The 14,543-nt window shown below is 53.8% G+C and overlaps 6 protein-coding genes across 6 annotated transcripts; 2 read left to right on the forward strand and 4 right to left on the reverse strand.

Annotated features, from left to right (window-relative positions):
• Nucleotides 1-245: 245 nt before the first annotated feature.
• On the reverse strand, nucleotides 246-1,615 carry MYCGRDRAFT_52842 (uncharacterized protein; the record flags this gene model as incomplete). Its single annotated transcript, XM_003857385.1, has 3 exons — nucleotides 246-292; nucleotides 349-1,216; nucleotides 1,274-1,615. Coding segments are annotated over 3 exons (1,215 nt in total), but the record flags the coding sequence as incomplete, so codon positions are not given.
• Nucleotides 1,616-2,720: 1,105 nt separating this feature from the next.
• On the forward strand, nucleotides 2,721-4,156 carry CYP-7 (putative P450 monooxygenase; the record flags this gene model as incomplete). Its single annotated transcript, XM_003856170.1, has 2 exons — nucleotides 2,721-3,671; nucleotides 3,728-4,156. Coding segments are annotated over 2 exons (1,380 nt in total), but the record flags the coding sequence as incomplete, so codon positions are not given.
• Nucleotides 4,157-4,507: 351 nt separating this feature from the next.
• MYCGRDRAFT_89276 (uncharacterized protein) lies at nucleotides 4,508-5,011 on the reverse strand (the record flags this gene model as incomplete). The annotated part of the gene is made up of 1 exon (XM_003857384.1): nucleotides 4,508-5,011. The coding sequence occupies one exon, from the start codon at nucleotides 5,009-5,011 to the stop codon at nucleotides 4,508-4,510; it is 504 nt and encodes a 167-aa protein (XP_003857432.1).
• Nucleotides 5,012-5,745: 734 nt separating this feature from the next.
• Nucleotides 5,746-7,841, forward strand: MYCGRDRAFT_83691 (uncharacterized protein; the record flags this gene model as incomplete). The annotated part of the gene is made up of 5 exons (XM_003856171.1): nucleotides 5,746-5,777; nucleotides 5,833-6,083; nucleotides 6,161-6,633; nucleotides 6,700-7,040; nucleotides 7,106-7,841. 5 exons carry the CDS (start codon nucleotides 5,746-5,748, stop codon nucleotides 7,839-7,841), a joined length of 1,833 nt encoding a protein of 610 aa, XP_003856219.1.
• Nucleotides 7,842-7,935: 94 nt separating this feature from the next.
• MYCGRDRAFT_89277 (uncharacterized protein) lies at nucleotides 7,936-10,215 on the reverse strand (the record flags this gene model as incomplete). The annotated part of the gene is made up of 1 exon (XM_003857383.1): nucleotides 7,936-10,215. The coding sequence occupies one exon, from the start codon at nucleotides 10,213-10,215 to the stop codon at nucleotides 7,936-7,938; it is 2,280 nt and encodes a 759-aa protein (XP_003857431.1).
• Nucleotides 10,216-10,815: 600 nt separating this feature from the next.
• On the reverse strand, nucleotides 10,816-12,780 carry MYCGRDRAFT_107126 (uncharacterized protein; the record flags this gene model as incomplete). The annotated part of the gene is made up of 2 exons (XM_003857382.1): nucleotides 10,816-10,958; nucleotides 11,135-12,780. 2 exons carry the CDS (start codon nucleotides 12,483-12,485, stop codon nucleotides 10,816-10,818), a joined length of 1,494 nt encoding a protein of 497 aa, XP_003857430.1.
• Nucleotides 12,781-14,543: the final 1,763 nt, after the last annotated feature.

The raw sequence follows: 14,543 nt of genomic DNA on the forward strand, positions 1-14,543 counted from the left end.
CATCCATGACTACGTTGACCGAGTCTTGCACGATTATATGGCTCAGTAGACATCATCTGCTGTCGGCTTTGCCGCAACGCTTCTAGTTCATTGGAGAGTACAAGATACATTCTGGGGGTTCACTGCTCACTGTTCTGCCGCAACGCTAATGCAGCAGACGCCGAAATGTCCATAGGTCTGACTTCCAAGAACTCACTCGATCATTTCTTCTTTTGTACGCGACCTTAAGCTCTACCTTCCCTCGTCAGTCGTGCCATTGTGGCCTTCCCAGCGCTCGAGTCGTTCGCTTTACCTGGGACAAAGAGTTAGTCCGAATTCTCTGCGGTCCCGGCATATGCATGTACACACCAATCTCCTTCGTAATCCAGTCTCCAATCCGGCTGACCTCATCAAGATCTACTCCAGTCTTCAATCCGAGACTGTGCAGAGTGTATATCAAATCCTCCGTTGAGACATTACCGGTAGCTCCAGGACTATATGGACATCCTCCCAGTCCACCAACCGCGCTATCAAACGTCCGAATGCCATGCTCCAGAGAAACAATGATATTAACCAGTGCCTGCCCGTATGAATCGTGAAAATGGAATGCGAGATCACTGCTTTGAATTCCAGCCTCCTTCAATGTCTGTAGTAGCTTCCTCGTCCGCGGCGCAGTGGCCATGCCCGTGGTATCTGCCACACTGATCTCGTCCGCGCCCAACTCCAAGAGCGAAGCTGCAAGTTCGGCGACCTTGTGTGGGTCAACGTCGGGACCCTCGAAGGGACATCCAAGAGCCACAGAAATATAGGCTCGAACAGGGTATCCTGCATCTCGACTCTGCGCCATGAGAGGAGCGAATCGATCCAAGCTTTCCTGGATTGTGCAATTTGTGTTCTTCTTGCTGAATGACTCTGTCGCAGCCATGAAGATTGATATCTCGTGTTTCTGTGCACCACCATCTCCTCCTTGAGCCTTGGCCATGCTCTCTGCTGCTGAAGTTGTCGAGGGCATTGCGTTCGGATCGGAGCTGGAGGTATTCAATGCTGGGCCGTTGTCGTTGCTCGGCGACGGGGGAGGTGTCGGATATCCATCGCGCGCTGCCTTGACCTCATTCATAACTTTGAAGAAGTTCTCAAAGCCTTTGCTATTCGGCAGGAGCCATTGGTAGGTGATCGGAAGGTTCGAGGAGGGTGGATTGGCGACAATGGACGAGAGCACTTTATCTGACGCGGCCATCTACTGGATCTTAGTCTCGACCAAGCTCGTCGCCGTCCATGGCATTGATGTTCATACCTGAGGTACCCATTTCGGGTGGACGAATGAACCGGCCTCAATCGTGTCCAGACCACTCCTCGCCAATCGGTTGATCAGGTCTATCTTCGTCGCCGCAGGAATGCTTGTCTTCTCGTTCTGCAAGCCATCTCGAGGCCCCACCTCGACTATCCGCACGTGGTCTGCCGCAGCTCTCGCTGAGATTGAAAAGGCACGCGCTGGAGCTCGCTGTAGACTTCGGCGCCAGAGGAGGGAGCGTGATGTGGGTACGGACATTTTGCCCGGCGTGAACTTCGCCCTCTGTACTTTCAGCCCGGACATCGCTCACATTCGCGGTCGTCACGCAATGGCGACTGCAAGTGACCCCACGAATCGAGGAACAAAGTCTTCTGACGTGTTGCCATATCGGACGGACCACCGCCCATGGCTAGCCGTCTCTCTCGCTTGGTGAGGGTCGCACCAATAATCAGAGAGCGATCTGCGTTCCTTCGGCGGGGTTGTACCCACAAGCGATCGAAGTGAGGTGATCCGTCAGCAACGGACCCCGGCCCGAATTCGGCCTCTCACCTGTAGAACTAATCGAGCTACTATAAGGTACTATACTCCGAGCCTCATTCTCACGATTGTTCCGGTATTCAGCCTACTTGATGAGTCCTGGGTCTCTCGTGAGGCGTTTCTAGAATCCCGCGCACTTTGGGACGCCCCGGATTACGGAGGCACGGAGGCACGAAGGAACATCAAGAAAGTGCACCGACCCAAGCCTCGATCAACAAGTACAGGGAAGATGGAATGAAATACCCATGACATTGCTAGGAAGCCCATGCACTCATTCACAGCCATACTTACAGCTCCTGTCACTGAATCCGACACTTCCGTGTCAATGTGAGCTCGAGGAAATGTCTGTACGAGGCTATGCACGACAAGGGTGGTAGAACTACAGAGTACAGACAGGTCCTGTTCCCAAAGCATGAATTGGTGCCCGCCCCTTGATCACTTCCTGGGCCAACATGAGCACGAGAATCTGTCGATGCCTGCCTACCTAGAAAGGGCATCGATTGACTTTCCGACAGTAAGCGCTATTCCAGTACGCAGGATAAAGTATGTATGTTTTCCACGTCCCCCATCGCTCTCATTTCTCCTCTCTCGTTTTTCCTTTTTGCATGACAATCTGCAAGTTTTGTTCATCATGCCGCTTGCCTCTGCAGACATCTACAACATTGCTTGGTGTGCTGGCATTCTCCTCGCCGGCTACCTCCTCCTGACTCTCCTTGGCAATCCGTTCGTGTCCTCACAGGATAAATTTCTCGACTCACACACCTGTCTTGGTCAAAACAAGCAATGCTTCTTCTCACGCTTCCGTGCCGACCTGGCCTCTGTGTTCCAGTCCTCAGCATTGGCTCGTGAGGGATACGAGAAGGTCTGAACCGTACGCCTTCTCGTTAGATGCACCACCTCGCTGATTTGTTTTCAGTTCTCCAAGATGGGAAAGAATTGGGTTATGCCTCAGTTCTGTGCTGATCGTGTGATCGTGCTTCCCGCACAAAAGCTGCAGGAAGTCATGAGCCTCGATGATGACCAAATCGACCATCTTGGGCCGCTCAACGATGCGTTTATACCCAAGTACACTACTGGAATAGATGTCCTGAATGGGCCTCATGTCGACATTGTCCGCCAGAAGCTCACCCGTCGGCTGCCCTTGATGACCGCCGACGTTTATGAAGAGCTGGTGTTGGCGATGGAGCGGGTGTGGGCCCCCAAACAGGACGAATGGACGACCGTAAAGGTACTCGAATCAACCATGAAGATTGTCGGTCAGGCCGCAAACCGAATGCTCTGTGGACCGGAGCTGTGTCGCAATCCTGTATGGCTTGAAGCCACCCGTCGACACGCCATAACAGCATTCGCAACCGGCTTCATGCTCAGACCTTTTCCTGGTTGGACGCACCCAATCACGGGGCGAATCGCGGCTATTCCCCACCTGTTAAGCCTCAGGAAATGCAAGCGCATGTGTACTCCTATCATTGAGGAAAGATTGAGAAACACGCTGGACCCAACTACGACCAAGACTTCGGAGGCGCCCTTCGATCTCCTGCAGTGGATAGTGGAGGACACCATCCAGCGTGCACAGGCGGAATCAAAGACCATCGACATGGACGTGATTGTCAGGCAATTACTGATCCTGATCGTCGCAGCCATTCACACGACTACTATAATGACCACCCATACACTTCTTGATTTATACAGTCACCCCGATGCGAATACGTACGTCGAGGGACTACGGGAAGAATGTGAGAGAGTGTTTGCAGAGTCCGGCGGAAAGTGGACCAAGGTCGCCGTTGACAAGCTCATCCGAGTGGATTCGACCATTCGCGAATCGATGCGCTTGTACCCATTTGTCGACCTCAGTCTCAGACGAACGGTAAGCTTCGTACAGCAGTTCACTGCGTTGTTTTTGGTGCTCACTATCTCGACCAGATCCTCCCTCCAGCCGGTGTAACTCTCTCTGACGGCACACACATTCCCCAAGGTGTCACGCTCGGCTTCACCGGTCCTTTCATCCATCGAGACCCTACTTTCTATCCCGAGAATCCAGAGGACTGGGATGGCTTCCGCTTCTCCCGCCCTCGCGAGCGGGGCATCAAAGTGGACCTCGAAACAATCCTCGAGCAGAAGAACACGGCCATGACAGCCGTGCAAGTTGATTTTCTGACTTTTGGACTCGGTAGGCATGCGTGTCCGGGACGGTTTTTTGCCAGTCAGGAGATGAAGTTGATGCTGGCGCATATCGTTATGAATTATGATGTCAGAGTTGCTGGTGGGAAGAGACCTCCGACTGCCAACATCGCTGGCAATTATTTGCCGGATGAGAGTGCGAAGCTTGAGATCAAGTTGCGGGAGAGATGAGCCGGAAGAAACCTGGCTTTGAGAGCAGGTACTGGTGCGCGGAGATGTCGTCTGTAGCGGGGGGGTAGTGATCTTATTGGTAATATGTACAGGAGGGAACAGATGCGGTTACTTTTTAGAAGGAGTTCTTGTATGAGAGGTGTTTAACAAAAGGATGATACCTTCTTCGAGGGGGGGGGGGGGGGGGGGGGGGTCCTTCGTGTACAACATCTTCGTAAAACTGCCTAAGTGGACGAAATAATTCGTGCCATACATGCTGGCGACGCTCTCACTTTGACTATAGCCCACAGCGACGAGCACATATCTGCCTTCCTGGTCCACCTTCATCATTGCGGCAGCCTTCGTATCCTATCATGAAGCAGATAACTCCTGCAGCATCTCTCTCGTTCCACTCAGACTTTGGCTGTCACCATACAACGCAGCAATCAGCGCTCCATCGACGCTAGGAAACTCCTCCTGCAATTTGGCAACATTCTTGTCGGTCTCGTTCTCGGGCTTCGAGCGATTCATCTCAAATGTTTCCATGGCTTCTCGTTGCTCGCCGCGCTCTGATGGTGGCACAATATTCTCCTCTTGGAATGTGTCTGTTCGGCGAGGTGGTAGACCCGGGGGTGGTTGATAGCCAGAAGACGGTGGATCATATGAATGCTCCTGCGGTTGCCATCCAGACTGCTGCTGCTGCTGCTGCTGTGGTGGAGGGCCCTGAGGTGGCTGATATTGCTGATACTGCTGTTGATGTGGAAGTTGCTGTTGTGATGGATGCTGATTGCTGCCGGTCTCTTCTGCCCATGGGTTGGTACTGGGCAGTGCTTCTTCCTGATAGCCTTGTTGGTAGTAACCCCCTTGGCCCGACATGGTAGTGCTGATGTATTTTTCTGTGATTGTGGAAACTTTCTAGTAACGCGAGCGAGCGTTGTGTCGATGGTAGGATCGTCCTTGCTTTGTACGAGATGAATGCGATGTTGAAGATGGCAGCCTGAACTTGAAGTTGTGGCGTCCGCGTCACTGATCAGCTGAGGCACCCCAGACCTTCACGTGAAACTCACGACGGAACAAGAACGCCTCACATAACATCAATCCTCTCTTTTTGGTGAACTGTGGCGCAGTATGCTCTGGAGCTATAAGCAAAGAGAGGGAACCTCATGCAAAGTCCGTGTGTGACGGAGTTGAGCATTGGGCTTACATGAGCAACGAGTGGGATTCAATCACGAATCCTTCACGAATGCCAGATACTTTTCCGAGATGCACGAGACATACGCCAAAGATATCTGCTACTTCGCTCGACGCAGTGCAACGCTTTGAAAAAAGGCCTGATCATGAAGAGCGTGTGTATCGTGGGGGCAGGACCCGCCGGCTTAGTAGGCGCAAAGATTCTTCTCGGCACGAAACAATTCACCGTGACGATCCTCGAAAAGGGAGATCGCATTGGCGGCATATGGGCCCTCGATGAGAATTCAAAAGATGGCTATCTGGGTCCCAGCACTCCTACGAACCTGTCCAGGTTTACAGTGGCCTTCTCCGACCTGGACTGGAAGTCGATCGATTTGAGCAGTGGCAAGCATGGCGAGGAAGCTAAACAGAATGTCCCCATGTTCCCGAAGGCATGGCATGTCAATCGGTAGTGAGTTTGCTGGTTGTCCGATATGCTGGGACGTGTTCTGACTGTCAGAATGAAGCCTTGAAACTTATCGGCAACAGCATATCCCCGAGAACACGATATTGTTCGGTCGAAAGGTAGTGCAGACACAAAGGTATGTGGATGCAACTGGTACAGTCAAATGGATCGTCACATCCCGGGACGAGGACGGCCGGAATGATGCCAAAGAGTACGACCACCTCGTGCTCGCATCTGGCTTCTTCTCTCAGCCACGCCCTTTGCCCTTCAGCCGACCTCGCGTGACGACAGTCCACAGCTCTCGTTATCGAAGTCTCGAAGATCTATTCTCCAGCTCGGAATATGCCGCTGGCAAAAAGATCCTCATGATTGGAGGTGGTAATTCGCAGTAGCTCAGCATTTGTTGAACGCTCGCTACTCTCCCAGCAGTGGTGTCAAGCACCGGTACGAGGGCTGCAACATTGTTCATGTTTCGCCACGCCCGATATACACACTACCTCCATACCCGCCCGTCGACGATGATTCCAAATCATTCATACCATTGGACTTGAGGCTTTACGACCTGTCGAGGCGTCCTGAAGGGCCGATCAGGGCGAACGCTGGCCGCGTCACATCGGCTGTGAGGAACGTCATTCACGGAGCACTACAAAGCATGGTCGGTGGAGATCAGTCAGATCTTGGAAGTGCTGGACTTGTGATACCCAAAGGAGACACTCGTGCTGCAGCACAGGCCGCCATAAGCGAGAGCTATCCTGAGTTTGTACGCAGTGGAATTATTGATGTTGTGCCTGGTAGAGTGATTGCTCTTGAGGATACCGAGGAGGGACATGTGACTGCTCGCGTGCAGAGCGCAGCAGGTGAAGTGTCTATCGAGGTTTTTCTACCAAGCAGGGCATGCCTTTCGGAATCGCATGCTGACAGATCATAGGGAATCGGCGCGGTGATCTATGCTACAGGCTATGCACCCGCCTCGGCAGTCGACTTTCTGCCCGAAGATGTAAAGCAAGAATTGCACTACGACTCCAGCAGTGATCGCCTACCCATCATCCTATCCGGCTGGCAGACAATGGTAGAATCCGTACCTGATCTTGCTATTCTCGGGTTCTACGAAGGACCCTTCTGGCCGATTGTCGAGATGCAAGCTCGACTGACGGCAGATCGATGGCTTTCGAAGAGAAGCGTGACTCGTAGGCCTTACGAAGAGACAGAAAAGCTCTTGGACCTTCGCAAGGCGATGCACGAGCGAGCATTTGATGTACCACAATACTGGTTCGTCTGCAATACAAACCATTCTACCGCGGTGTCTGCCGGCGTTCAGCTAACATACGCTCTAGGTTCGGAGACTACGCCGGTTTCATGGAGGAGATGGCATCGCATCTCCAACTTCATCGCAACGACGGACCTTTCAGCAAGCGTGAGGGTATCGTCTCACCAGCACGCTACCTATCCACCGACTCAGATGTAACGCAAGCGGTAGCAATCATGCAAGACCTCCACGAGACCTGGCACGCCTGTCGAGACCAAGGTCGATATGTTCCTCGCGCTACGTTCCGAGCATTGCAAGGTGATTGGGACATCCATCGCACAATCAAGAGCGCCCTCCCTAGCTTTCCATCTGGAGTCCTGGACGGAACGGCGAGTTTCCACCCTCGAGCTCCGACCAAAGACAAAACTGGGATGACGTTCGATCTGGAGTATCTATACATCGAGTCCGGGACTCTCGTGCTCTCCAACGGTGCCTCCATGACCGCGAGAAGAAGATACGTCTACCGCTACTCCGAAGCAAAGGACACGTTGAGCGTGTGGTTCGTCAAGCCGGACAACAACCTGGAAGTAGACTATCCATTCCACGATCTGGAGTTCGTCAAGCCAGCCGAGGCGGCGAAGGAGGGCGCCTGCGTCGCCAAAGCCGATCATCTCTGTGTTGACGATATGTACTGGACGCAATACCGGTTCCCATTCAAGGGGATATCCTTGCTGAAGTTTGAAAATACGCATACTGTGCGAGGGCCGAACAAGGACTATGTCGCGACGACAAGCTTCCGGCGGGCGGTGAAGCACTCTGGATAGAAGTTTAGACACAATTATGCTTTGTATACGGCCATGGGAGATGATTGACCCTGAGTTGTGCCACCTCCTCTGCGATCATACAACTGTCCACAACTCACTCTTCATCCTCCTCTTCATAACTAATCCTAGCCTTCCCAGCCCGTCGTCCAGTCTGCCTCGAGGCAGCAGGTTTGACAGCCGGAATAGCGACACCCTCATCCTCAGCGTCGTCCAGTACCAAATCTTCATCAATGTCAGAAGAGCTAGGCGTAGGCACAGCCTGTTCCTGCTTCACTTTCGTCTTCTTCTTCGTCGCCGGCGCTTTCTCCTTCTTCGGCTTCGCCGCTGCAGTCGCAGCTTTGACCTCCGCAGCAGCCAATTTGATGGCGGCCTTCTCCGCGTCAATCTTGGATTTCTTCTTCATCGCGGCCTTGGCCTTCTTCGTAGCGGGCGTGGCTTCCAAATCGGACTCCTCATCTGCGCTGGGCGATGCGACGCCATTCTTTGCCGCCGCCTTCTCGGCTTCTCGCGCATTGTAGAGCTCGAGTGCTTGTTTCTTCAGCTTCTCCTTCGCCTCCTCTGGGTCCTTTTTCTTGACCTCTCGCTTCTTGGGTCGTAACCATTCCTCCATGCCCATTGGCCAGTATACGCGGCCTTCAGGTCCGCCCATGCCGACGTCCTCCTCTGGGATCAGGACAGCCTCAGGTTCGTCGTTACCTTTCTTCTTCTTGTTGGCCGTCGCTATGGCCACCTTGTTGTCGTCGTTTCGCATGTATGGCAACACATCTGTGAACGTTTCGTGACCAGGTAGTCTGAAATTCCTCATCAACTCAAACACAGCCTGCTCTTTATCCTTCGCCTCTATCATCAGATCCATGTCCTGCACACAACTGGGCAGCGAGAAGACTCGAGGGTTATGCTTGCGTCGCTGCCGGCCGGTAATAGCTGGAGGCGTGGGCTCGGAGTAATGCATCTTCTGCCGAATGTTCTTCCGGTCCCAGGTAGCCTTGATCCGTGGGAAGAGCTCCATTATGTCTTTGGTTCCCTCGCGGATCTGGTTCGAATCAAACATGATATTGTGATGGTGAAAGTCCAGCACCATGGGAATGTTGAGCTCCTCGCATACAGGCAGAAGATCATGCACCGTCCAGGAGACGTCGTCATTTTCGAGGACGATTCGATTCTTCACGCTTTGGCTGAGAGTCGCGTATTCTTTTCTGAATCTCGCAAGAGTCTCCTCTTTTCCTTCAAACACTCCGCCCATATGTAGGATCATGACTGCGTCGCGATTCTGCTGCTCAGGAAGCTTCAGCAAAGACAACATCTCATCGTGATAGTTCAGATCTCGAACGGCGTTGTCAATGACGGACTGCCGCGGGCTTCCAAGCTGCGTGAATTGTCCTGGATGTGTGGTAACCCGATGGCCGAGTTCTGCCACCACTCTGCCAGCCTCCGCAAGAGCTTCGCTTGCGAATGGAGCTAATTTGTAGCCATACTCCGGATGAGAAGCAAAGGGAAACATCTCCGACGACAGTCGAAAGAATTTGATGTTGTAACGATGGTTCCATCGAAGCATCTTCTCCATGTCCTTCACATTGGCCAATCCCAAAGCTTCGACATATCGTTGACCAAGCGCTACGTCTGCGGGCTTGTTCTTGTCGGGGCGATTTTTCGTCGAGTGCTCTGGCTGGCTGGGATCTTGAAGCGGATGCCGATGCTCGAGGATTGATTGGATTCGACATGTGCGAGAGCTGAACACGGGAGGGTTGCTATTGCGGAGGTAGGTATTGAGACACGCGTATCCTAGCCGACCTTTCCACGGCAGAGGCATGTAATCGGTGTTCACTGGTGGCGGCCGACCTAGAGCCTCCTTGAGCTCCTCCTCGTCAGGCTGCTCATCACCATCGGCTTCTGGATCCGTGGGCTCGGCATCGGGATCCTTCTTGACCTTCTTCGCCGGTGCAGCGTTCGCCGTCTGTCCATGCTCTTGCTCGGCCTGCTCCTTTTTCACGGCCTTCTTCCCTCTGGGCTTCTTCGCAGGCGTCTGCACGACTGCTGCCTCCTCATCCTTCTCCGCTTTTGCCTTCTTTGCCTTTCCTTTCTTCGCTGGCGGCTTCACAACGTCGGGTACATCGCTCAACGGACTCTCGGGCTCTTTTTCCACTTCGGGCTTGATCGGTCCAGGAATGACCTCGTCGTTCACGTCGCTATCGGGTGACGCACGGGTTGCGTTCGGGGCGTCGATGACATCGCTATTGACATCCGGGTTGACGGTGGACGAAGTGGCGATGGCTCTTGCGGAAGCGCGACGTTTGGGCGCTGGAGGCGGTAATGCTTCAACGGATGGCACCGCAGCGCTGCCGGCTTGAACTGAGCGTTTCCTTTTGGGTGCCATGATGACAACGCGTGAGGTGTAGAGCCGGGAAGTATGAAGGAGAGAACGTGACGCTCTAGCGAAAACAGCAGGACGACGAAGTGGTACGGAGAGAAGCATCCACGCAGAAATTGCAGACGGGAGGAAAGAGGACGACACAAACCGATTCAGCGTTCACTCTTTCTATGCGGCTCCAAAGCACAGTCCATTTCGAGCGCGCTCATCGCGTGAAAGATCGAGACGTGATGTCATTCAGATCTCATCTCAGATGAATCTCAGATCTGGGAGATCTGGGAGATCTGCACGGTGGTCGAAAACACTCAAGCGGCCGAAATCTCCAGCGGCAGGCCAGTGGCCTCACCTCTCGGCCGTCAGGGAGAAAGCACAGCAGCGTTGAGCATCCAGTGGGAACAGCTCTAGACGTACAATACGAATACGGTTCAGAAAAGACAAGATCGAATCGAATTCTAGACGAGACTTGTCGATATATGCTACTCGGTGGAATATTCGTCGTTGAATAGTATACGCCCTGATGCTCTAAGAAATCCCTGTCGATCTCCTACTCAGTTCATAAAAACGTACTCCGATAAGCGAGCCGATGCCAACTGAAACTGCTCGGCATCAAACATGTCGTTGTGTCCCGCCATTCCATGATACGAGAAACATGGATCTGTCATCGAGCCATGGGGCGTTGCCGGATGGGAAGGCGTCCTTGAAGCGCTGGGGCAGTGCGATACTGAGCACGCTGCGGGTACGTGGCACGGCTGTCTTGTTGACATCTCGCAGTCGATATCTTCGCAGGGATCACAGTCATCTTCGTGACAGGGTGCGATGGCAGTGTGAGGAGCGTGGCGATCATGGTCATGGCACGGGTCGCAAGCCCCTTCGTGACAAGCCGTGATAGCGGTGTGGAGGGCATGATGCTCATCACAAGGCATACAAGAGTTGCAGTCCTCTTCGTGGCAGGTCGGTAGGGTAGTGTGACCACGGTGTAAATTGTTGCATGGCTCCGAAGGGTCGCAGTCAGTGTTGTCGCAGGATGGTGGAGCGCCGTAGACAGGAAGATTGTCGTGGCAGAGAATATTGCAGGGCAGGCAGACGGGCATCGCACAACGCTGTCTACTGCAGTCGAACGAGCTTCCTCTGTGGGGAGTCGGCATAAAGGATGAGGTGGTCGATATGCTCGATGCGCGAGAATGTCTCCTCGAATCGGACTTGCGGCTCGCCGACTTGAATTGCAGCACCCATAAATTCCACGCGTGAGGGTCGTGGATAGTCTCCAGTCCATGATGCTCATGCTCGCAGTGCTCTTTCAGTTTGTCCTTGCGACTGTCGACATACATGCATCCATGCGTGTGTCTGGCAGGACACTTTATGCCAGTCTCCGGATTGTGAACCTGCTTTTTGTGCTTGGACAAATTCGAGGAGTCATCAAAAGCCTGCCCGCAGTGCGGACAAGTGTGCTTCTTGGCTTTGAGGTGGACACTGTTCATGTGGCCGTCGAGTGCATGTTTGACGGCAAATGATCGATCACATCCCGGCCAGGTACAGACAAAGTCCTTGGCACCGGTGTGAGTAGTGAGGTGCTTTTCCAGTTGGTCTTTTGTAACAAATGCTTGCGAGCAGCTGGAGCACGGAAAGGGCTTGTAGCCGGTGTGACTGTGTACATGCCGCACGAGCTTGTTCGCGGTCGGGAAGTTGCCTTTGTCACAGCCTGCCCAGTGGCACAAAAAGTTACCGGCTCCACGGACGTGGTGCGCTTTGATATGATCATTGAGCTGTTTCGCATCGAGAAACTTGTGACGGCAAGCGACACCTTGCGCGGTCCAGTGACAGCAGTATTGTCCGTTCATTAGAGCCGAAGCGCCTGCGAGACCCGGTCGCCGCATCGATTTGGTGCCTGTCGGAGTCTTCACCTTGGACATCGGGCCGTACTGCGACATGTCCGGGAGTGGCTGTTGTTGTTGTTGTTGCATTTGCTGCTGCTGCTGCTGCTGCTGCTGCGGGAAGCCGTTCATTCCCGTGAAGTCCATGTAGCGTTGATCCTGAGCGACATCGAAGGTCATGTTTGTCTGCTGCTGGCCGGGCAGCTGATTGTTCGAGAAGTCGTAGCCGAGAGCAGCGGCTTGGCCGTGGCCATCGGATAGCGACATGGCAGGGTCGTGCTGCGGATCGATGAGGGAGGAGAATTGGCTGGATGGATGCCAGTACGGCAATGAGGACGCCGCCGCCGCTGCCGCCGCTTCATCCGCCGCACTGTTGCGCAGCGCGCTTTCTTGGAATCTGGACATGGTCGCACGGGTCGTGCTCGTGGAGGACAAGATAATGGCAGATCGCAACCATGAAGGCAAGGAAGAGCGTTGCGGTATTGGACCCTGGGTGTCGAAGTGGTAGGTGCAGCCCGTCCGGATGGTAACACGCAATCGGGCGCGCGTGCGTGCAGCGTGCTATGGCGCACGGTGTGAGAGGACTGTGGTGGCTACGGGTGATCCGGCTCCACGACTCAAGAACTCGGTGAAGCGGTAAGAGGGGACTAATAGACGGAGAATAGAAGTGGTCGGCGACTTGACATGGCGTAATTAGCCTTCGGTTTGTCTTGCCAGCGATCCTGGTGGTCGTCGGCGCGCGTGGCATGTGCTGGCTGACGTAGAAGTGTTTCCCCTCGCAAAAAGACCATCAAGGTGGTCTGCAAAACACCTTGATGGACATGGCCAGAGTGTGGGTAAACAGTCGAGGTGGGGCTCTTTGTTCTTCTCCTGCCCAGTGTTCGCTATTGTACCGCACATGATGAGTGCACATCTCCGAGACACCAGTTGCGCCTCGCATGGCAATGCTGTGTCTTTCAAGGACGGCCTGGCACCGCTGATTGTCGCATTCAGCGCGAGGACAAAAGTGCGACGACGTGGGATGCGTGCCATTAGAGACTGCGCTTGTCTTAGCCGCATGGTCGGTCCCGCCGTCAAGCCGAGGACCGTGTTCTCGTGCTCGTCAAGATCTTTGTTAGCAAATCAAACATCAGATCGAGTACGGTAGAGCATGATCGGAATAGCGGTGAGAGCATCTACCTAGTCAGTCCATTGTTATGTCTCAATCAAAGAGCAATTCCTAGGGCGTGATCTTGATTCTTGAGCACGTAAAACGTCAATCTCATCGCACGTGGGACCCAGGCTGAAGAGCAACCTTGGAAGGCAAGGATCGAAAATCATCAAGGTAGGCTAAATGATCGGCGCATGTCGTAAGCTCCCTTGACTTTGACCATCCGCATATTCGCGATCGTGACGCGACAACCTGGAATTTAAGCACACCCGGTGTCTCATCTAGATCTACCCTAACCTACCCTTTCCACTCGGTCAAGCATGGGCAATTGCTGCGGAAAGGGAAGTGGCAACTTCGAAGGCGAGGGACGAACATTGAACGCTGCGCCCGCAAATGCTCCGGCTGCGTCCACTGGAAGATCTGCTGCTGCACCAAAGATCAAAGGACAGGGAAGAACTCTGGGCGAAACGACGAATGAGTCTCAAAGACCGGGTGAAGCAGCAGCGAGAGCGGCAGAGGTACGTTCGGCCACAGACGACGCCCGAAGAGATTCCGTCCACCGTCAAGATGTAAGTCTCACAATCCGAGGACAACCTGGCTAATGCATGTTCGATTCTTTAGGAACGATTGAAGGCGTCTCAGGGCAAGGGCAAGCTCGGCAAACAACTGGATGCGCAAAAGTCGCAGACGCAGAGTGGAACATTATCGCAAACGGCGAGGGAGAACCTGGCGGCGCGCGATGCTGATGCAGCGGCACAAGCGAGGAACTACAATTGAAAGAGCGAGCACGATGAATGATACGACGCATTACGACAAGAAGGAAGAGGCGGAAAAAAGGCGAGGTTGAGCAGAGCTGCTCATAACGTACTCCACGATCGAGGATTGCGCATGATCTTGCGCGGCGAGGTCGATTCCTAGGCGCCGACCCTGTCGGCTTCGGGTTCATCGCTACTTAGCCTTCCACAGCCAGAGGAAGCCTTTCCTGGTGAACGTTCTGTCCCAAGTACCCCAATACCCTACGCACGATTGAGTGTCAGCGTTAATAATAGTTCCAACAATTTCAGACAGGACCTACCAATGAGCCCTAACGGTGTGAGCTTCAAGTCCCAATCCCAGCGTGTGCTTCCGAACCTGTATGCCTTCTGGCCACGGATGTCGAAACCACCACTCGTAGCACTGACCACGACGTCGACGCCAAACGGTCCTTCTCCGTCGAAACCATCCGAGCCCAGAAATTGTGTATCACCCGAAGTGGTTTCAACACGCCGGAACTTGATGCCCATCGTTGGCGGGTCGAGCATCTCCGACGACAT

The sequence above is a fragment of the Zymoseptoria tritici genome, chromosome 1 (genome assembly GCF_000219625.1).
Source record: "Zymoseptoria tritici IPO323 chromosome 1, whole genome shotgun sequence".
NCBI classification, from domain to species: Eukaryota; Fungi; Ascomycota; class Dothideomycetes; order Mycosphaerellales; family Mycosphaerellaceae; genus Zymoseptoria; species Zymoseptoria tritici.